The sequence below is a fragment of the Papaver somniferum genome, chromosome 6 (genome assembly GCF_003573695.1).
Source record: "Papaver somniferum cultivar HN1 chromosome 6, ASM357369v1, whole genome shotgun sequence".
NCBI lineage: Eukaryota > Viridiplantae > Streptophyta > Magnoliopsida > Ranunculales > Papaveraceae > Papaver > Papaver somniferum.
The window spans coordinates 62,387,418-62,410,331 of record NC_039363.1 but is presented as its reverse complement, the minus strand read 5'-3'; the positions used below and the strand labels follow the sequence as shown (position 1 = coordinate 62,410,331).

The window sequence follows — 22,914 nt, the reverse complement described above, 5'->3', positions numbered from 1 at the left end:
GATCACTTTCAATGGATGTAAAGTTTGATATGGACTAAATCAAGATGGTGGGGCTTAACAGAATTTTGGATGGATGGTGTATTTTAGCAATTTAGAAAAAAACAGGTGTACTTTAGGAAATATAATCCCACAGGACGTACGTTGTCAAAATCCCCAATTTAATACTCCCTCCGTCCCGCATTAGTTGAGCTATTTGGTTTTAGATTTTGTCCCACAAATAGATGAGTTATTTCACTAATCAAGGGATATTTCTAAAACTATCCTTTTAATTGATTATTGTTTCTATAAGGAATATGTATAATCTAATAGCCATGTTTATATTCTTTACGTAGGTGTTTTAAAATGCATTTGAATGGTATAAAGTTTACGAAAAACCGTGGTATAGTTTAAGAGATAAATCATTTCGAAGTTTTACAAATTATTATGTATAAGGGTATACTTATAAAAAATACTTAAACATACTCCCTTCTTTCCTTGCCTTAATAATTGTGCAAACTACCTCAACTAATTAGGGTTCGGCTTTAGCCTATCAAAGAAAAATATATATATAAATAGGGACAGAGGGAGTACGAGGAAAAAGTATAACAAATCCCTGCAAACTCTGGATGGGCACGGAGAATGCAAGAACAACAGGCACTAAATTAGTGCAACAAAAAAAAGAAACAAAGCCAACCAACCCTACACAAAAGATCAAAGCCAACACCAACCAAGAACTAATCTAGTGCAACTATGACCATTTGCCCAATACTGTGAGCTAACTAGGACCCAAATATTTTCATAACCGAAAACCATTTTCCTCTACCTAGATCCTGATTCCTAGAATCCTCCTCACACTTAGTTCCTGGAATCCTCCTTAGAAGCAAAAAATCATCTTGGTTAGGCTTCCGTAACCTGTCCTCCCCCAAAGATGAACATCGCGATAAGGGTCCAAATTCGTGCAAGCAAAAATATAAAGCAGTAAACCTTTCGACTACGGTACTGCTCGGCTATTACACAAGCCTCCAAATTTGTGCGAGCAATATATATAAGAGGAAAAAGCATAACAAATTCCTGCAAACGGATAACTCTAGAAGTGCATAGTATTAGGAGCAAAAATCATCTTGGTTAGGCTTCGGCGAGGTTAACAAAGCTGTATAAAGCCGTAACCTGTCCTCCCCCAAAGATGAACATCGCGACAAGGGTCTTCGAGGACGTATAAACGACAATGAAGTGAGTGTTAATCTGTGCCTATTCCTTCTCCAAGCTAACTGTATAGCCACAGCTGCCCATGTTCTCCATCCTGGTGAATAATACCTTGCACTCCTATTTACTTTCTCATTAACAAATGTGTACCGAAAATGTTGTGTTACGTATCTGACATCTTCGGCATCTAAACCAAATGCTTCTGTTGTTTCAAGTGTTACTAAAGTTGATGAAGATGGAGGTAAGCGTTCGATGAATGGTCTTCTAAGACACCATGAAAGAAGCTCGTCTCCGCTAAAGTTGCCTGGACCCAACATACAACAACTCTTTACTCCATCTCGTAGTACTTGGCTACTTTGTAAGTGACCTCTTACTACAAACAACATTCTCTGAACTGGATCTCCTTCTCTTGTTATCTGCATTCATCAGAAGAGTTAAGAAAACAAAGGGGTGGAGCCAGAAAATAAATAAATAACTGTGCCTAAAAGCTCGATCAATTTCTCTGTACACATTTTTGATTTTTCTACATTACTATTGCAAGGAATTTTGGTTTTCGGTGTTAGCTAGTTTACCTCTTCTCCCTTTGGGAATATGAGGGATTTCACTCTATCACATATGTTCTCTAACACGTGGTCATCCATATGCTGAAATAAGGGTACCTGAGAAACATATTCAAAAACAAAAATCTTCAGCTCATGATTCATCAAGGAAACACTCGAACACCACAATATTTCTTCCAGCCCAAGGATTTAGGAAAGCAGGACAATATTTGTTGATACATCTGTATAGCAAAACGTGCAAAATGGCTTGGTTGTAAGAGTGAAATCCAAATAAGAACTTACCTGTCTAACAAGGTCTAAGCAGAGATGATATTTGATATCCTTCCTGAGACCCTCAGGTAGGTTTCTGATCATTTCACATTCATCGACACCACGCATGGCCGCCCACCGTTGACGCTCATATCGCCGTACTCTCTGCCTGAAACCTTGTGGTAACTGCCTTCTTTTCATCCACCATTCGATATTCCTCATCTTCAAATGCATTGTTTGTTTCTTGGATGTAGTCGCGTAAAGGAAAACCTATCACACTCGATAGATTCAAATTTCTCATAGACGTATATACTGATCACACAACTCAATGACAGAATTTGCACTTGCTAGGAATGACATACTTGTTCGAGCAAAGTGATTAGGGATCCCATACCTTGATATTACCGATCAGCATTGTCACTAACATAAGCCCGCTAAGGATGATGATGATATTGAACACAACTTCTAGCCATTCTGTTGTGCTCTCAAGGTTCCCAAAAGTGCTGAAAAAGTATAACAAAAATAACTATCGTAACTCAACGCCGGTTCCAGCATGAAATAAAAGATCTAAAGAGAGTAGGGGATACCTTAGTGTCATTAAGCCCCAGAAAATGGGGAATAGAATCTTTTCAAGTCGGCTATCATTAGTAACAAGGGAAACAGTCCATTTATAAGCTCCATACTCAAAATTATCAGAACTCTCTAAACACACAGATCTAACATTTTTATTCTCAGCCCAAATCAATCTTGCTCTGTCCTTAAACATGGAAGATAATGTAGTCCCGTAATAGATAACGTTACCACAAGCCAATGTGCTTAATCCACATCCTTGTGTATTTCTGCATTGCTCGCTCAAACACTTTGCTGCCCTTTGAATCCCTAACAAGTACCAACATGCACCCGCTGCCTGCACAATATGATATCGACAAAACAGCATCGAATTCATGTCAAATAGTGCTAGCAGTTCATTTCACATTTCTCTAACATTAATCTTATCTGATGTGTCTTTGTGAAAAAAGAAAAAGAAAAAAAGAAGAGAGATGTAATGGCTTGTATACTGACATGGGAAGCCACAAAATACGCTAGCATGTTGAGAGCAATACCCCACCAAACAGTTCCGTAAATGTAACCGGAGAAGAAGCTTTGCATCTGTCGTAACAGACATACAGTATGATAGATCTTGGGTAAATACTGGAAAAGAAACATAATCAACAATACCGTCATTACTTCGGTGGTTGATCCTCTTTCCAATAGCCTCGGTATCACCACCCATAACACGACCTGTATGCACAATTTCTTTTTTATCATCTAAAATCATATACCATGACAGGCCAAACTTTTTATTTAATTCAATCCAAATAATATGAATTCTTTTTTTAACAAGCTGGAGAGCTTCATATCATGCAAAGTGTACGCCTCTTTGTAAACCAGATGTGTGGGTCCATTAAAAAGGATCTGGACATAGCAACTATATATCCGTAATCATAATTGTGTATCAGTATCACCCTGATGGCCTGATCTACAGATGTCATGCCCCAAATAGAACCCCTAAATACTACGCTACAAAATCTGTTACTAAAATAGATATTATCCTAAATATGGACCATGGATATTTTGCTTCTGTTGGGTTGAATGACTTAGGTTTTAGGGTTGTCCAAACGGATCAGCTCAGTTCGATGCTTCCAGCTACATATAACTGATCTTCTTGGATGCATAACCCAAAAAAAAAAAAAACAGTTATATTAAATGTCTCTAGCTTACTGAAAATTCACTTGTTGTCTCTAAGAGCACGCGTTAAATGTATTACCTGAGGCAAAGGAATGATTATGAAGAGATCGAAAAAGAAACCGTTCTTAGCCTTCAAGTAATCCAGTGCTACTGATCTAGCAGTACTAGTACTAGTAATCTTGTGATGGTGGTTGTCGGTATTATACCCAGTATTAGTTCTTACTTCTTGATCGTTGCCATCGCCAACGTGACCGTCTTTCTTGGTTTGATAATCTGATCGGTTTTTAACCAATTTGAACCGTAACCATATATTCCAAACATGTAAAGCATCACTCATACAACGAAGTGCAGTTACTGTAATGGCAAACCATCCATCGATGAACAGACACACATAAGTGTCACTTATTGACAAGGAGTAGAAGAATAACGGGTCTACGAATAATCCTATTACACTCACGAGTAAGAATACTCGCTTCCATTCTCGAATCCATATACTTCTTGGATCAAACAATTTCATTCCTGCAATACTATTATTAAACCAATAACCACCACCTCCTCTTCTTGTTAATCCGTGTGTAGTGTTTCTTCCGTTAAACCCGTATAAAGTACTCTGATGATCATCCTCTTCATCATCGAAATCTTCTATGTCGGTGATGACCTCTTCTTCGTCATCATCTTCATCGGTACTTAAATTATGCATGTTTAAAGTTCCTAGCTCATGACTTGCCATGCTTGGAATTAATTCCTCCAAAAGAGAAGAGAGGAGAAGAGATATTAAGGTAGAAAGACAGACAGACTAGACTCAAGACTATTAAATTATGGGTTTTCTGCTCTTGTAGAGGGAATAAATGGATAGTCTTTGGTCAGGGATGATTGACACAACAAATGTAGAGGTGAATGCAAAAAATACCAAAATATCCTTTTGTATACCCTAGAGAGATGAATGTTCTCTACCTAACTAATGCAAGATAATGAGACTCGTTTCATTTCTAGACTCTAATCTTGCGATCTTTTTTTTGTTCCTGATCTGCTTTGCTCAGTCATTCTCACTAGCTAAAACTCATATATCTTGTATAGTTTTACTGCCTCCTCTGTCATTAGATTCAAAACACGTACACTTCCACAAAGAATCCTGACAACAATATTTTTCAAATGAATAGCTTTTATTTTGAAGTTGACACTATTCGATTCCCAAATGGCAAATACGCTATATAGAGATGTACTGAATTATTAACAAGGACCTGGTACTAGTGTGAAAAAAGTTGACACCTGTTTATGTGCAGAGCTAACAGTCACACTTCATTTCGGTCAATGAATCTTCTGCGTCTTTGTTTGTGCCGTAAGTCTGTGTGGTGTAAATTTTGATCACTTTTTACTTCTTTTCTGAAAAACGGGTATTCTACCATTTCCATGAAAATGACCGTGCTTCTTAGAAGTTAGTGTTGGAATCTTGCAACAATAGAAGAAACGTTAGATGTATCAAACAATAAATATAAAGAACCGTATCAAACAACTTTACCACGAACAAAGTGATGAGGGCAGAATTAAAGGTTCAACAAGCTGTCCTTAACACATTAGTTCGCGGGTATACTCTGAAGTAATGCTAAACTCCAACGTGCGAAGATGTGTCCAGGATAAGACTGCCCGATATAACTTGAGTTAGCACAACGCAAGTTACCCACTCTTGAACTCAACAACAGGGATGGAAGTAAAACGCCGCACAAAAAATAAGAAGAAGAAGAAAAGTAGACCTAGAGATAGTCGCTACTTGTATGTTTTAAAAACAAAATTTCGAGTCATATTTATAGGATGAGATACTTGCAAATCAAGTTAAGTTTTGGTTTTCTTCAAAAACAAGTAAAACTCGTAAAAGGAATTTCCCATAAATAAAACTCTTAAGAAAATATTTTTGGAATTAATTTCGTCCCACCCGCTTCACCCACATTGTTTTACAACATATCCATGAGCACATGGTTATATACTTATATAGTGAAGCATCTCTTTAGTTTTCCACAATGTGGGACTAGAGGTTCCATTTCATTCACTCAAAAAATGAGGGAGTATCCTTAGACCCTTAGGTCATGAGATCAAACCACACCAAGACCAAAAATCCATTTATTAAATAGCTCATTTTCTCCAACAGTTAGAACTGTTTGCACACCGAGGCTAAGGCTGTCTTGGGACTTCGTAGTTCATAAATATTACTCCCTCCCCACCTATTATATAAGCGGAATTTTGAATTGAGTCCTATTTTCAAGATGAATTTTCTCATAAATACCATTATTTATTGTACATAGAAAATTGTGTTACTAATAAGACAAAGGGTAAAACAAGAAAAACATAAAAAGTGATGAATTTAAGGTAATTTTTTTGATCTAAGAGAATTGATCCCTCCGCCTATATATGTGATACGGAAGGAGTAGTACGTAATAAACAAGTGAAAATTTTTAAGGGGTAGCGAGAGAATCAGATGAGATTTTGGAAGCATTCCGCTACAAGATTCGAAAGAGTACAAGTTTCGTTGCAGCTTCCCAACTTTTGTTTTCTTGTAAATGGATCACTTAGAAAACGGTTCAGTTCCATAGTTGCACATAAAATCAAGAACCTTGCACTATACCGAATTTACAAGTCATTCCGATAGATCTAAATGAACGACTGATTTTAAATTTCTCGGTACCATTTTTGAGGGAAAAAGCAATACTAAAAATCTAAGCAAAAAATTATTCCTTCCAAGTTAACAACATTTTTCGTGTTGCGACTCTTGTGAGGTTGGTGTTAAGGATGGGAATTTTGAGGGCTCTTACAAGAAGACAAGGTAATGTCGGTATGCAATAACCCTTATCCTACAATTGTTCATAGTAGCTAACTGCCCTAGATTAAATGCTTGTGGTTTAGATTAAATGTTTGTGGTTTAGATTAAATTAGTGAATTTAATTTAATTTTTAGAGTTAATGAAGGGCATGTGCCCCCTCTTAGTTTCGCAGATTCATAAACTCGTTAATAGAAGTGGTGAATATTCAAGAAGAGGTTATAGATGTTGGATAGAAATAAAATCGTTGATGCTTATATAGTTAAGTGTGTGTTTGATTTTCTTTGCGACCAAGGCGATATTAACTTCCCAAATGAGATTATTTGGAGTCGATATTATTCGTATAAAGTAAAAAAAAATGTATAGTTTCTATACCATGAAAAAATAATGACGACAGATAGTCTTGTTAGAAAAGGTATCAATGTGGATAGGTGTGCCGGTTTTGTGAAGAAGAAGATGAAACAAGTGCCCATTTATTCTATGATTGTTGGCATATAAAGTGAATTTGGGATTATTTTGCCGAAGGATGCAACCTTAATTGGAATTATGATAGTACTATAAAAGCTTGGAGTCATGATTGGGGTGATGAAAGACTTGACCTTATATGGAACAACTTACCGGTTGCATATAAAGTGAAACAAGTTCTAATTTATTCTATGATTGTTGGCATATAAAGAGAATTTGGGATTATTTTGTCGAAGGATGCAACCTTAATTGGAATTATGATAGTAATATTTCCGCGACTATAAAAGCTTGGAGTCATGATTGGGGTGATGAAAGACTTGACTGTATATGGAACAACTTACCGGTTGCAATGTGGTGGTGCATTTGTAAAAAAATGAATTCTAGAGCTTTCAATCACAAAATGAAAAATTTGGAAAGTATAATTCGAGATATTAAGATTCAAGTATATTATTGGGTGGAGTCAAACACTAACATGTTGGGTTTAACGGCTAACATGGTGATAACTTTATGAGACTCGTATTTCCATCGGCCGCTTTGATTGGATATGAGAGGTTTGGTGTATGTTTTGTTTGTTAATTTTTTTTTGGCTCTTTGTTCTCTGTTCTCTTCTTTGGGTGATCGATTCTAAACTCGATCTCCCTTTTTCGAGTAGGTTCTCTTTTTCAATAAATCTTTTCCTATTCACCGATCAGAAAAAAAAAATCCAATTTCAGGAGTTTCTCCTACGTCGTAGGAGTTCATCATTTGCTAGCCATAGAAATCGTATACGACTAGGAATTTCAATTATGATTTGACAATAGGTTTTTACTTATGGTATAAGCTTATACTCATTCTTGTATAATGATACTCATTCTTAGATTGAGTATTTTTATTTTGGATAGTTTATGTCTACGATAAGGAAACACTACTTGTCGTCAGGAATGTTGCTGTTAATTTTCAAAAACTAATGAAATTATTAGTTACAATTAGGAGTTTAATAAAAATTACTAATCATATAAGACCTTCATCCAAGTTACAGCTAGCAGTTCGCATCATTTGCTAGTTGTAGGTGCTAGAAAAACAAGCTTACGACTAGGAAATTATTGTTCTACCTAGCCGTAGGTGGTTCTGGAAAAAGAAAAAAACGCCAGAGGTTAGAATTAGCAGGGCTTAATTGGGGCCCTGGAAAAATAATTAGGGGCCCTAGACTCCTATCCCCACTCATATGAAGAGGATAAGGGGTGTCTAAATACCATGAAAAGACTAGATTATCCTAACCCTTGGGATTGTGACACATGTCAACCTATTAATTTTTTTTATTTTATTTTTAATTTTTTTAATCTTTTTTTTTAGTTTTAATTTTTTTTATTTGTTATTCTTTTTTTAATTTTTTAATTTTTTTTTGCCGAGATTTGTATGAAAAATCGTCGTGGTAGTGAAGTGTTTCATTGACGACTCTCAAGAGTCGTTACTATTTTAAAAACGACCCTCAAGGGTCGTCATTGTTTCATTGACGACCCTCAACATTCGTTAATGATTGAAAAACGACCCTCAAGAGTCGTCATTGTTTGAATGACGACTCTAAACTGTCGTTATTGCATATAAAATGGTCATTATCTTCTCCGGAAAAATATATCAAAGGGTCGTCATGGTCTTATTCAATACTATTACGATCCTTTAATGTATTTCCGCCATTAATAACTCTCCGAAAATAATAACGACTCTTTTATATGGGTTAACGACTGTTTAGAGTCGTCATTGAAACAATGACGACTCTTGAGGGTCGTTTTTCTATCATCAACGACTCTTGAGGGTCTCCATGACGATTTTTCATACAATTCTCGGCAAAGAAAAGTTTAAAGAAAGAAATTGCAAACAAAAAATTTGAAAAAATAAAGGTTAAAATCAAATTAAGTAAAATTAACAACTAATCAACTCAATTAACACTAATGGTTTGGGGGTAGTTTAGCCATTTAAAAAAAATGAGATAAGGGATAACCCTCAATTACTATTTCATGACCTTTTGTCATGTAGCTAGGGGTCCCCAAATTATTTTTCCAGGGCCCCCAATTCAGCCCTGTAGAATTAATAGAGTAGGTTTTGATTTTGGGTTTCCTGATTAAGAAAGGATTTTAAGAGAAAGGGCTATTGTAGTAAGTTTTTATTTTGAAAGGCAACTTAGGGCCTTAGAGCAACCACAATGGACGACCAAACCTATAAATTTGTTCTAAAAACGAGACACGGTGGGACTGAATAAAGATTAAAAGCCGGACCAAAACCAAATTCCAGACTATATTTGGTCTGCGATCAAGACCACCAAATATAGTCGAGCAAACGTATAGTGCATGTAGGCCTGTCAATGGATACCGATTTTCCGTTATCCGATACCGTTAATCCGTTAGCCGTTACTGCTACCATCCGACATAGCGGTAAACGGATATCCGATACCGATAAGCTAACGGATAATCCCTTCTTAACGTAACGGTAGTGGCAGAGCCTATTTCCGTTAGGTTTAGTTCCGTTATCCGTTAACGTGCGTACTGCACGTGTAAATTTTTATACGTTATGTATTGTTTGGCTCATTCTTCTGTTCTTCACTTCGAGTTTCGACACAACAGAGAAGTTCTCACTTCTCAGAGAGAAAAAGAGAGAAACTACGGATGCTGAATCAAGCATCGTCTTCTCTGCCTTAGAAATCATCATCTTCTCTGTGTGATTACTGATTAGAAACTAGGGTTATCTTCTTCAATTTCCTTTGAGTTTAATTTCAATCTTCAAAACTCAATTTCAATTTAGGGTTTCTGAAATTAGGGTTCACAATTTCAGATTTGTGAAATTAATCATGTCCCAAAGCGAAAGAGGAGCATCAAACCATGTTGGGTCTTCACAAAATCTCTCTATTTCAGTTGCATCACTATTACCTGCTGCTGCTGCATCCAACCAAGTTCAAGCTTCTGGAGTGAATTCAACACCTGCTTCTATTACACCTGCAATTCGTCCTAGAGAAGAAGAAGATGTAGAAGTAGATGAAGACCCAGTTATAGTTGAAGAGAAGAAAAAAATGCGCTCAGTAAGGTCTGATGTATGGGTTGATTTTGAAAGGAATGTTGGAAAGAAGACAGTAAAATGTGGGAAGGAGGTTGGGGTATTGATAGCTGAATGAAAACACTGTCACAAGAGAATACCTGCTCCCAGTAACCAAGGAACCAGCCTCTTGCATTACCATGCCAGAATCTGCAAAGAAAAGCCTGACAATAAGAAAGGACAAAGCAAGATTACTTCTCTCAAAACAGGTAATGCTCAAACCAAGTTAGCAAATTGGAAGTTTGATCCTGTTGTTACTAGGACACTAGTTGCCAAAATGATTGCTAAACATGGTTATCCAATCACTATAGTTGAGCATCCTTATTTTAGAGAGTTTGTTAAGTCTTTGAATCCTACTGCTAAGCTTTACACTAGGAATACAGTTAGGGAAGACATCATGAGACTAACAACTGAGTTCAAACTGCAATTACAAGAACAATTTGAGAATATTACATCTAAATGTAGTTTAACAACAAATATGTGGTCATGTAAGCATACAAAGGATGGTTATTGTTGTGTGACACTGCATTACATAGATGAGGAGTGGAAACTGGTTAAGAAAACACTAGCATATACTTTAGTGCCATCACCACACTCTGGAGAGGTTCTAGCATCTGTAGTGAAATCAGTGTGTCTAGAATGGAACATAGACAATAAGCTTTTTGCTGTAGCTGCTGACAATGCTAGCTCCAACAATGTTATGATGGAACAGCTGAAGAAATGGCTTGATAGCAAAGACTGTTTAGTTATTAATGGGAATATGTTCCAAATGAGGTGTTGTAATCATATATTGCACTTAATTGTTGGGTGGGGAATGAGAGTAGCTGCTCCATTTATAGATGCAGTTAGAGAGTGTGTAAAATATGTCAAGTCAAGTCAGGCTAGAAAAGAGAGATTTGAATGTGCAATTTCCCAAGTTAAGCTTCCTGCTTCAAGGTCTGTCGGTTTAGATGTGGATACCAGGTGGAACTCCACCTTTAAGATGCTAAAGGATGCAATTTTTTTTAGACAAGCTTTTGCTAGGCTAGCTGATTTGGATGATGACTTCAAGATACTACCAACCTCTAAGGAGTGGCAACAAGGAGTACACATATGTGAATGTTTGGAATTGTTTGATGTCCTTTCAACCAAATTTGCTGGGATTAAGTATCCCACAACAAATTTGTATTATAATGGGGTTCAAGAAGTTAATAGATGCATTAAGCTATGGGAATCAAGTGAGCATGAGTATATCAGAGACATGGACAAGAATATGAGGATGAAATTTGATAGCTACTGGAAAGAAAGTAACACTTTGATGGGAATTGGAGTTGTTTTGGATCCTAGGTACAAATCTAAATGGGTGGAGTTTGTTATGAAGAGAGTATATGGTGTGGAACACTATAAAAGTCACTATAACAAATTTGAGCTTGAACTCAATGCTCTTTTCTGTGCTTATGAAACTAACACTACAGCTCCAGATTACTTTGATACTGGAATGCATTCAACTGCAATTGAGAGCTCTGCAGGTACAACAACATCATATGAATTTGGTTATGATGATTTCATTATGGAAAACAATATGTTTGAGGTTGAGAAGTCAAAATTGGAGACATACTTAGCAGAACCAGTTCTTCCTAAAGGCACAACCACTGAAGAAATGAGGTTTGATATCTTAAGTTGGTGGAAGAATAATGCTCCTAAGTACCCAATTCTATCAAGGATTGCAAGAGATGTATTGGCAGTTCCAGTGACAAGTGTAGCATCAGAATCTATGTTTAGTATTGGTGGCAGAGTTCTCACATCTCACAGGAGTTCATTATCTCCAGATCTTGTTGAAGCTTTGCTTTGTTTGGGTGATTGGCTGCCAGATCTCACTCTCAGTGACAGTGATAGTTGTGTTACAGGTACATCTTAATCTTTCTTTTTTTTGCAATTTATTGGCTTATTGCACTGACAATGACATTGCCAGCTTAAAATGTCTAACACTTTTGATTTTTCTTTCAAAATACAGAAGTTCAGGACTAAGGAGTAAGGTAAATGCATTTGCAGATGCAGTTGGCACTTGGGACTTGGCAGAGGAGAATCTGGAGATGGAGGAGGAATGCATTTGCAAAAAAAAACATGAAGATTATGAACTTGTTTTCTTGTGTGGCAATGGCATGAACATCTGTATGTCTTTTTTTGGTGTGGCATGGATTTAGAACATGTTTTGTTGGATTTTAAAGCTGTTATGTGTACTTGTTCAGTTGTTCTGTAACTTCTGTGTTTTTAGCCTGTTTTGTGGATGTCCTGTGACTTACCGGATGGCAGCGGAAAAATATCCGTTATCCGGTAAGTCAAACGTAACGGTAACGTTTTTGAATTTCTTATTTCCGCCGGAAATGAACAGTAACGGATATCCGCTAAATTTTAACGGAAACGGCAGCGGCAGAGCCTATTTCCGTTACGTTAGCATCCATTGACAGCCCTAAGTGTATGTTTGATAGTAGGAGAAATTATAAAGTACGCTTCACAAGAAGTGGATGTATAATCCTCGTTCCATGATGAGGCGTGTATATAAACTTCGCTTGAATGGAGCGGGGGTGAGATGTACGCCCCACTAGGCGTTGGTGAAATCTACGCCTCATGATAGGCGGAGGTATTAGTTTGGCCCCAATGAGACGAACAGAAGTATTATAGTGAGCGGAGATATAATGCTGGCCTCTTTTAACTCCCAAATGTGTTAGTTACGTGTGCATATAGTGAGCGGATATATAAAGCTCGCTTGCTTTCAGACGTTTATATGAACAAACGCCCCATAACGCGCGTAATGTATATGTAAGCCCCATTTGGAAGAACTTTATAACTTCGCTTCATAGTTAACGAGGACTATATAAGACTATATAACCTCTCCACTAAATAATTCGACTACCGTAGCGTCACACTACATAATAAACTCAAATTTGGTCGTTTTTTTGGTCTTTGATCTTCGGTTTTGATCGCACCATTGCAGTTGCTCTTAGGCATTCGGTATATATATCAAGTCCCCAACATTCATGATACTTGAATCTTAACGCACTCCTAAAAAAATCATGCAGTTCAATTATATCAGGGAGGTCGTCAAATAAGAAATCTACATATTTCCATAAAATCTACATTTTTTATTTGAGTGACTCATGAAGATTCTCTAAAAACCTAGAGATTTCTAGTGATTTTATGAGAGTATTACAGAGAGTCTTTGTGACTCATAGATATAACTTATAGAGACAAAAAAAATATATCTAGTCAAAAATACAAAATATCTACCAACTTTTTTATTATGCAAATGTTAAATCGATTGTCAATTTATTATTTTAATATATGTATCACACTATATGTGTTTTCTTTTCTTATCTTTCTTCGCTTTTTTCTATCAATATTTTCTTCTCTTGGCCATGACAGAATACTATCACGCGACAAATGGAAGGTAATGAGTACAATGAATATAAAATAGTTAGAGTCTGCCTGATAGACCATTGTAAAATAAATAAAAAGAAGTGTACATGATTTTGATGCTTATGAGAAAAATAATCCAAATTTCAAAGTCTCCGGAAACTTATCTAGGAGAGATTTTTGTTATGCCTATTTTCTTAGGAAAATCTTCCAAAGTCGCAAAAGTCTACAAATCCGTGACTTATAAATATAAATCAAATAACAAAGATGTTAGTGTGACTCTTAACACATCTCAGTCCAATTACTTGGAGTCATGGAGAATCGGAAAGACTTTGAAAAAAATATCTATCCACTAACAAGGGAGATCAAGAGACTCTATGATCTCTATTAACTAATAGTAGATTACAGAACTCTATGAAAATCCTTCAAATTCCCGTTTGATTGCCTCCAAGTAAGTTTCTTGACTTAGCATTTAACACGATCATAGATGTACAACGCGACCCAGTAGCCCATTTCCAACTACTGTAATATTAGGTATTCAATGAGGGGCCTCTGGGCAGGCCAACAAATACTGTCAACAAAAGGAAAGAATTGTCGTTGTCAATATATAAATTCTTTAGCATATACCGTCAGAAGTACAAGAGATCTCTGCACACTAGTTTGTATCTTTGCCCATCACAAGATTCACAACTCAAAAATGGAGTGCTATTCAGTGATATGTGAACGTCCACTGGATATCTTCGATGCATCCCGTGCGGGGCCTAGAATTTATTGGTTGCTTATTGGCCATTAAGATTTCATCACTGTAACCAGGCAGATCGATATGGAGTTAATAGTTTGTTGCATATTGAAGTTCATGTCCGACTTCTTCAGAAAATGACTGGCGAATATATTATTATAGCCCGAAATGAGCGATTTCATTATCAATAAAGAATAACCACTGCGATTGGACGGTGATCCTTCCTATACAGAACTCAGTAACAGCGAAGGTATTTACTTTGGATACTGCATAGTAAAAAACAATACAGGTGCTCATCAGAATGATGGAAGGATAAAATGAGCTACTTCTGTAAGCAAAATGCAAATTACTTGACAGCCATCTCTATGGTAAGCCAAAAAAGATGAGCAAAATTTATGAAAAGTACAAACTGAAATAGGAAAGCAGGACAGATGTTTTTTCCCGACTACATACACCCCAAAATTGTTCCATGATGAAATATGCGTAATTTCCTTAGATACCGCTGGAGTCTCTTCCAAAAATGAATCGCCTGCCCCAATCAGACACCACCAACATCCTTGTACGCCAACTGACTTGTTTGCTGGATTCACAAAAACAAAAATAAAGTTACACTCAGCGAACTACAATGACACCAGATGAACAAAGGATAATAAGTCTTCAAACATAACGACGCGGCGACATAAAGCTGGCACCTGCTGTTATCAATTATGTGTTTCATGTGTTTCATGTGTTGCACATTCATAAATTCTTATACCACTTTTATGCTGGTTCATAGTTACTCTGTTGTAAACTTACAAAGCAGGAGCTCAAAAATTTACCTGGCATAAACAGAGTACCAGATCCACTGTGAACTGTGACCAATGGAAACCCAATCACCAGGAAGTTGTGCTGCTGTTTGCTCTCCTCCCAATGGAGCAAACTGCCCAAGATGCCTATACCTTTTGATGGAGAAACAAAAATATTAGGAACAGATTTACAGAATATATATATATATGTTCCGCCTTAGCTCTCGCACTAACCTAAATCAGCTAGCATTCAAAGGATATTGGAAAGTGTACAATACCGAGCTTGCCATATCTATTTCTAATCATTTCTATTAGCAAGGGAAATGGATCACATGACATAAATGGATATCCAAAGCCTCGTTAAAAATGGACGATTATGTTCTTCAAAAATTATATAATAAGAGCATGGTAAACAAAGACTAGGTAAACAAAAGAAAAATTTGCTGAACATGGTTTATTAATGAAGACATACCTAAAGGGATGGAATCGATGACGCCCAACTCCCCTGAACCTCGGAGGACCTTCTGGATTCTTCGTACGCTCTTCCATCTCATTGAAACACCTTGCAAGATATTTTCCTTGTTGAGCAGCTACCTGATTGCAGGATAAGATTACACATCGTAGAGGGGTCGGTTAGTGGCGACAATTCAGTTGATACTCATGAAGATATTTTGAGAATTCAACAATACCCAGCAAGATTGATGAACGAAGTTCCGCAAAAGTTACCTGAGCTGTTGCAGGAAGGAACTTCACTTTTGAATCCACTTGGGAAAGAGCTGACTTGAACCCTTCTATAACCATTTCAAGTGTTTCTTTTTTATCATTTCCCTTGGAATCCTTCAAAAGATCCACTATGTTTTTCACTTGCTTATCCTTCAAGTAAAGCTCCACTTGTGGGTACCTCTCACAGATATCATCCAGAGCATCTTGGAATTCTTTTGTTGTAAGAGTACCTGATTGGTCTTTATCTGCCTTGTTGAAAATTGCAGAAATGTCCTCCTAAAAGAGTTCAGATAAAGGAAAAGGAGAAATTTTTTAGCATATATTGACCTTTCAAGGAATCAGGGCTGTTAAAATAAAGGCACTACACAATCTTTTAGTTATAAAGGGCTAAAGGAAAACTTAAGACTTTCTAAATGTTATTCTACTGCGGAATAAGAAATTGTCACTATCAACTCAGCTTGGATTTTCTCTGTATAGAATGAACACTAGTGGCAAGGAGCTCATTCAATCACAACCTCTATAACTTAGATGCATGCATAACATCCCACAAGAGTGCAAGTAAAGCAAGATACGTCCGCAAAAATATTATGATAAACGGACAAAATGATGCACTTACCATGACTTTGCGTTGATTAATGGTGGCACAATCACCAAGTGCATATATGCTATCACATCCTTCAACTCGAAGCCATTCATCAGTGGCCAAAACACGCCTATTAGACTGTTGCCAGATAAAAAGATGATCTTAATACATGGCATATCCTTCTTTTGTTTAGGATAAATTACTTTATAGTGAACAAAACAGTTGCCATAACGTGAAACCCAAAAGGTAAACACAGAGGAGGTGCAAAACATGGATATCAAACAAGTAAAAGGTTGAGTCTTAACCTGACCAATTTGCTTCATAAAGTCCGTAACAACAGGACGGGTCCCGATACCAGTTGACCAGACAACCATTCCATATGGTATAGAAGAGATTTCTCCGGTTCCTCTGTCCTTTGTACAGATGTCCTTGTCAGTTACCTTGACGACCATTGACCCTGTTTTCAAGTTAATACCATCTCTCTGAAACTTCTCTTCAGCAAAAGCAGTTATTCTTTTGTCAAACCTGAAAAGAAGCACACGGATAAGAACCTAGTTACTTCAAAAAGCTAAACTGATAAAAGAGACACAAAAGAAATGGTCCAACTTTGATGTAAAACACTGGAGGAGCTAATAAGATTATATTTGCTAAGTTCTAACACTAGCCGTAAACATAACTGTTCTTTCTTACATGGTCAGAATATGATCTCCTGCCTCAAGGAGAGTTATTTTAACTAGGTCTTTGGCGGTAGGATATAGCTTGACCAAATCTTCGCTGATAAAATCGTGCAGTGCTGCTGAAAACTCCACTCCTGTTGGACCACCACCAACAACTACAAAATGAAGATGCTTCTTTCTTTCATCCTCACTTAGATTTGGGAGGCAGGACTTCTCAAAACAGTCAATCACATTCCTGCGGATTTTTTGAGCATCCTCGACTTCCTGCAGGTGCATATTCATGAAGAAACAATACAAATGACTTTTCCAAACATGAAAGGAAAGAAAACAAGATGCCTCTCTGGAGTGATAAAGATGTTGGGTGTTGATACTTGATACCCACACCTGAGTTTGAAAGTCATCACCACCCTAATTCCTACCGACTGACAAAACGGGGGAAGCAAAACATTATTAGCAGTGCCATTTGTCCCCAACATATCTATAAACCTGGATGATAGATATAACAACATCAAGATCCAGGTATAGATCAGACACCCATCTGGAAACCCTATTATTAATTAGATCTTACATGAAGCTGGCAAATATATAAGATAGCTACTAGCTAATAGAATTTACCTTTAAGAAATGACAATTCTCCTCAACACCAGGTGTGTTGAACGTATTTGATCGGGCTCCCATGGCGACCACCAAGTAGTCATAATCAACGATAAATTCCTCTTTCCCTTCAGGAGACTCACGCTGAACAGGCCTGCAATGAACTTTCTTATTCTTTCCATCAATCTTGAAACATTCAGCTTCCCAAAAGCTATAGTCTCCATCTTTCTGGCAAACAAACAGAAAACAATGACAGACCTTACTCAGCAAGTAAATAGAAAATGGTCCACAAAAAAGTCAGATATCCCCATAGATAATACATCGAGAGGTTCGGGGGATTAACCTTCCTAATGATGTTGCGTATTGGTTCAACAACACTACGTGCTTCGACTGTCCCACATGTGACACTTGGTAATAATGGAGTAAATGCAAAATAGTTACGAGGTGAAATCACATGAACATCATATGTTGCACTATCCAAATTCTTCAAGAAACTTGTGCCAGCCCACCCAGTGCCAAGCACCACAACCCTCTTTTTATTGGCGGCCGTTGGAGAAGATTCGACCACATTGACAGCATTGTGTGGTTTCGCATCAGAATATGCCACAAGACCCCCACCTCTACAGTTAAAGAACACAGACAGTACATCAATGAAAATAAGATAGATAGGAAATAAGAAAACCACTTCAACATTAAACATAAGCAATTAGTATGCAAGATCTTTTAAGCAGATGATATAATATAACTCCCTCCTTGTTACATTACAGATCATTAATAAATGAATTTAGTAATGAAAAACTAAAACAAAATTCATTTCAAGATCCCCATAGAAGCATTAAATGTGCCAATGGCATACAAATCCCAATGACAACACAACATTGAAATGCAAATCTTACATTGAAGCACAACCGAAAAGCAAAGTATAGACAGGTAAGAATCAAACAGAAGTAGTTCAAGATGGTGGATCAGACGAATTGTGTATTTCATCCTCTGTCCCTCATAAATCTCATAAAACTAGTAATAACTCTAAACAGAACAGAGTTTGGTGTATAACCAAAATAATGAAGAAAATTAGATATTTATTCAATTCATTCACCATAGGCAAACTTCCCAACAAATGAGATCTACTTATGTCTAAAATTACAACTCATTAGAAAAGCTCAAACCAACTTTACTCTTCAAGTCAGTAGAAATAAATGTTACCAATTCTCTTACAGCCAGTAATTAATGCAACTATAAAATTTTCATAATCTATTCTCAAATCAGAAATACATGTTCTTGTAACATTCAATTCACTAGATTCCACCGCGGCAATTAGGTTACCAACAATTAATAATTCTTTTTTAATATTTCAAGTCAGCATCAAACCGAATAAGCACGAAATTACTCAAAAATTATATACACAATAACCAACTAAAACCATGAAAATCCTCATTGTTCACCTAATTCTTTAGCCATAACCTGAAATCAAACGAAGGTGACACTTTATTTTCATGCCATATCTATAGTAGCAGAACTCGATCTAATTGAGGACTTAACATTCCAACAAAAATTACTTAAAATCTTAAAACATAAAGTTCAAACAAACTCGATCAAAACTCAAAAACGACATGAATCAAACCCAATCAACAAATACAACATAAAAATGAACCAAAATAATGTTGAAAAAATCAGAGAAAAATGATTACCCGACGGTGGCAACAACAAGGATTTTAGATAGAGAAGGATAATCTTTAAAAGCACGAGAAGCTCGTTCGTAGAACGATAAAATCCTCATTTCTGATATCTCTGATCAGAAATTTTCTGTAGATCTGAAAATTGAAACAAAATTTCGCTCTCTTTTTGTTTGGTGTTTTCAGGTTTTCTTTAGAGAGAGCGAGAAAATGAAAGTCCAGAAAAGCAGGAAATGCGTGAACTTCCTTATATAGACGCGATTCTTTTCTCTTTCTAGACTTGCCTTCCAAGAAAATTGCCACGTGTTTTTTTTAGTAGAATCAAATAGATTCACTACTCCAGTTGTATAGTTGTGAGTTTCACTCCTTGGTGACACGTGTCACGATTGCTGATGAAAATTGCTTTCTTTGGCGTGAGCGTGACCCTACGGTCAAAGGGAGTGGGACGACAAGGAAGGTAGGTTGTCAGGTGGAGCCAGACTCTATTTATCATTTTCTATCATTTTGCATCCGCAATCCGCAATGCTATTCAATCCGCAATGCTATTCAACTCTATATTATCCACTTCCTTATTTATTTTCCTACAATCTAAACCCCATATTAAGAGGATGATGAATCCCACTTGAATCTGAATGCGGATCTCGATAAAAATATAGGACTTAGATTAGAGAGAGGTGGAGAATAGGAAAGTGAATAGCATTTCCGATTTTGCATTGAGCCATTGTTGACCGTCGGAGGCTTCTTCTTCTTTTATTTTTTTTCTTTTTTTTAATATTATGATCCGCGAAGAGGAGTTTTATTGATCAAAAAATAGACGGTATAAAGGTTGTAAAGGTTTGACCGTCAGATTAATGGTTAAACGCTAGTATTTTTTGTTTGTTTTGTTTTGGTGTGAATGGGACTTGGGTTTCTATCCAAGTTGCAACAGAGCCGGTGGAGTGTGAACCAGATCATATACGGAAATTATATGTGGAGCCTAATTTCTGTTTCCCCGAAAGCACAAACCAAACATTGTGTTGCTGTCGGGTTAGTTTCGTCTACTCTCGCAAAGATGCTGCTATGCTTGTTAGTTGTTACATGTGATTTTTTTAGCCTTTCCTGCTTACTAAGTGAGTTCATGGCCCTCTCAATATGTACTAGTGCCATAAGTAGGAATGAGATTTGGAAGGTAAAGTTTGGCAAAAAAGATAGGAGACATTTTTTATTTTATTTTTTTTCGTAAAATGATATTGCCGTTGTCCTCGCCGTATCACGCGCATGTTGGTGACGTAACGACTCACGATCAACGACTTTTAGTTAGGCTTCTCAGTGCAAAATTCAAGAGGACCATCCCTTTGCAAATTCTTATGGAAATTGACTTACACGCCACTTGAGAAACAGTTAATCCAACCGTCATCAATTGCCAGCCTAAAACGTACGTCATAGTTGGTTGCATTGCACACTGGTTACTACACGCTCTCTTCTTCTTCTTTTATTTTTTGAAAAACCTTTTAGTATTTCGCCCCTTCAGCTTAGAATTACTCCCTTCAGCTTCTCCAAACGCGTTTAAAATTGAATCCAATTTAATTGAATACATGATTCAATGATTGTCTTGTGTTGACACCATGCTTTTGAATTTTTGTTAATGTACAGAAATTAAAAAGGGCATTCGTCTACTAACATGACAGAACATGCTACATGGCACATGGGTGTGCTCTACTGGAAGCCTGGAAAAGTGCATACTTGGTACAACATTGGAATATCCTTGGTTGGACCAATACAGATCTTTTTGTTGCGGTTGCCAAATCGAAACTTCTTTCTGAGTTGTCATTTGCTTGCGTAACAAGCTCAACTTATATAAAAAAACTCTTAGAAATTATTCCCGCTTTGATAATTCAACTACAATCACAAAATCTCCATATAAAAATCGCCGCCTCAATTTTATATTCCCCGACTTTTCTATTCAATTTTTCAAACGTGGGTGTCTCTTACTTGGTGAGAAACCAACTTGTGCTCGTACCGATTTCGAAATCAGGTCGCATGTATCGCAAGAAGCGTCTGATTTTAGATCGTGCAATTTAGTTTGACTCGTCTCAATCCCAATGCCATTTACGGATCGGTAACAGTCATGATTTTCTTTTATTCCTTTTCGGAAAGATGTTTTACTCAAGTTCAAAGTACTAAAGAAAATTCTATTTCTCTCTTTCCTGACGGTTAAATAGAAATTTTATTGAAAACAAATATTTAAGTGCATAACTCAATGATTACAACCGAACAAAAAGGAGAACTGAAAGGGGGTTTAGCTACCCAAGTAAAAACCCAAAAAGTTTCGGAGACCGGTATAATGTATCCCATAAAGAAATCACCATATTTATCTTAAGGCGTAACATTCTTGTATTCGATTCGGCCCAAAAGAATGCTTGTAATTTGATATCTCTAATACAAATTACAAAGCCTAACATTCTTGTCATAATGAGGCTTGCCAAAATTTTCTTTTTGTATCTAAGGTTTTTGCATTTCAATCTTTCCAAATACACCACCATATATCAACCGGAATGTTATTTCATATTTGACTAAGTCTTTGGTATCCCCAATTAAACTTCTAAGCCTTCATAGATGCAATGACATTGGGGTCGCATGACCATCCAAAGTGGCACCCTTCAATAAAGTAATCCCTTATTCTTCGGATTCTCCAACAACCGTAAAACAAGTGGGAACTCTATTCATCGTCTTCCTCACAAAATCAATAAACACTAGAGACATTTATACCTCTTCTTAAAAGTTTATCCGCCGCCATTACCCGATCATGAGAGAGAATCCAAAGAAAGAAATTGATTTTGTGAAGGTACTCAGTACTCCAAACAACATTGATTGGATTACCCGACTCACCTTTACCGTTGTTGTCTTTAATTCCATCCTTAACCGTATATTGACCATGATCACTACCAACCTAAATTCGGGTATCCATAACTTCTTCTTGAATAGAGATGGAATAAAGAAGATTTGATATAGATAACACTTCACTTGTAATGGTTTGAGAGTATCTTTGCATAGACATAAATGCCCACCTTACACCACCTTCCCTAACTTCATACATACTAGCCACCACAAACTCCTTGGTCCTTGAAGCTTCATAAGCCAAAAGAAACATATCACATAATCTTTCATCACCAAGCCAAAAATCTTCCCAAAATCTAGTTTCCTTACCCGCTCCAATATTGAATCTAATACTTTTGTTGAAATCTTCAAGCTACCATTTTTCGATCCTTTGGGTTGGAGAGTTTCCAAGCCGGTAAAGGTTTCGCCAAATTTTTCAACTATGATCTTCCTTCACAATGCATCTTTCTCTATGCCAAAGCGCCACCACCATTTTTTAGCAAAGCCGAGTTCACTTTCTTAGTTCTTCTTATACCAAGACCACATTTTTCTTTTGGTTTTAAAGATAATTTCCAGCCAATATTATGAACTCTTTTCTTATTTTGATCATCCCTTAAGAAATTTCTCACAACTCTATCAATTTTCTTAGTTATGGAGCAAGGAGCAAGAAAAATAGAAAGATAATAAATGGGTAGACTAGATAAAACACTTTTGATGAGAGTTAACTTACCTCCTCTTTCTATTGTTTTTCCATTCCAAGAAGTAACTATTTTCCCACAAATTTCAAGTGTTTTTCCCATTTTTGAGTGCCTCCTACTGTTAGAGTACTGCTCGG

The 22,914-nt window shown here is 36.7% G+C and overlaps 2 protein-coding genes across 4 annotated transcripts; both read right to left on the bottom strand.

The window, feature by feature from the left end:
- Positions 1 to 1,082: 1,082 nt before the first annotated feature.
- Positions 1,083 to 4,449, bottom strand: LOC113290850 (cyclic nucleotide-gated ion channel 4-like). The gene is made up of 7 exons (XM_026540440.1): positions 3,799 to 4,449; positions 3,054 to 3,272; positions 2,579 to 2,898; positions 2,386 to 2,494; positions 2,025 to 2,261; positions 1,755 to 1,841; positions 1,083 to 1,598 (listed from the first exon to the last, which is right to left on the bottom strand). The coding sequence occupies exons 1-7, from the start codon at positions 4,447 to 4,449 to the stop codon at positions 1,083 to 1,085; spliced, it is 2,139 nt and encodes a 712-aa protein (XP_026396225.1).
- Positions 4,450 to 14,317: 9,868 nt separating this feature from the next.
- LOC113287756 (external alternative NAD(P)H-ubiquinone oxidoreductase B2, mitochondrial-like) lies at positions 14,318 to 19,430 on the bottom strand. Of its 3 annotated transcripts, none has more exons than XR_003330290.1 (11): positions 19,239 to 19,430; positions 17,894 to 18,170; positions 17,572 to 17,778; positions 16,970 to 17,220; positions 16,585 to 16,804; positions 16,313 to 16,417; positions 15,700 to 15,972; positions 15,446 to 15,567; positions 15,007 to 15,126; positions 14,599 to 14,768; positions 14,318 to 14,454 (listed from the first exon to the last, which is right to left on the bottom strand). XR_003330290.1 is itself a non-coding variant. In XM_026536592.1 (11 exons), the coding sequence occupies exons 1-10, from the start codon at positions 19,325 to 19,327 to the stop codon at positions 14,681 to 14,683; spliced, it is 1,752 nt and encodes a 583-aa protein (XP_026392377.1). In that variant the 5' UTR covers positions 19,328 to 19,430; the 3' UTR covers positions 14,318 to 14,454; positions 14,642 to 14,680. The 3 variants fall into 3 exon arrangements, 2 of the variants coding, with proteins under 2 accessions (XP_026392377.1, XP_026392376.1); XM_026536592.1 differs by having other exon boundaries at positions 14,642 to 14,768; XM_026536591.1 differs by having other exon boundaries at positions 14,318 to 14,768.
- Positions 19,431 to 22,914: the final 3,484 nt, after the last annotated feature.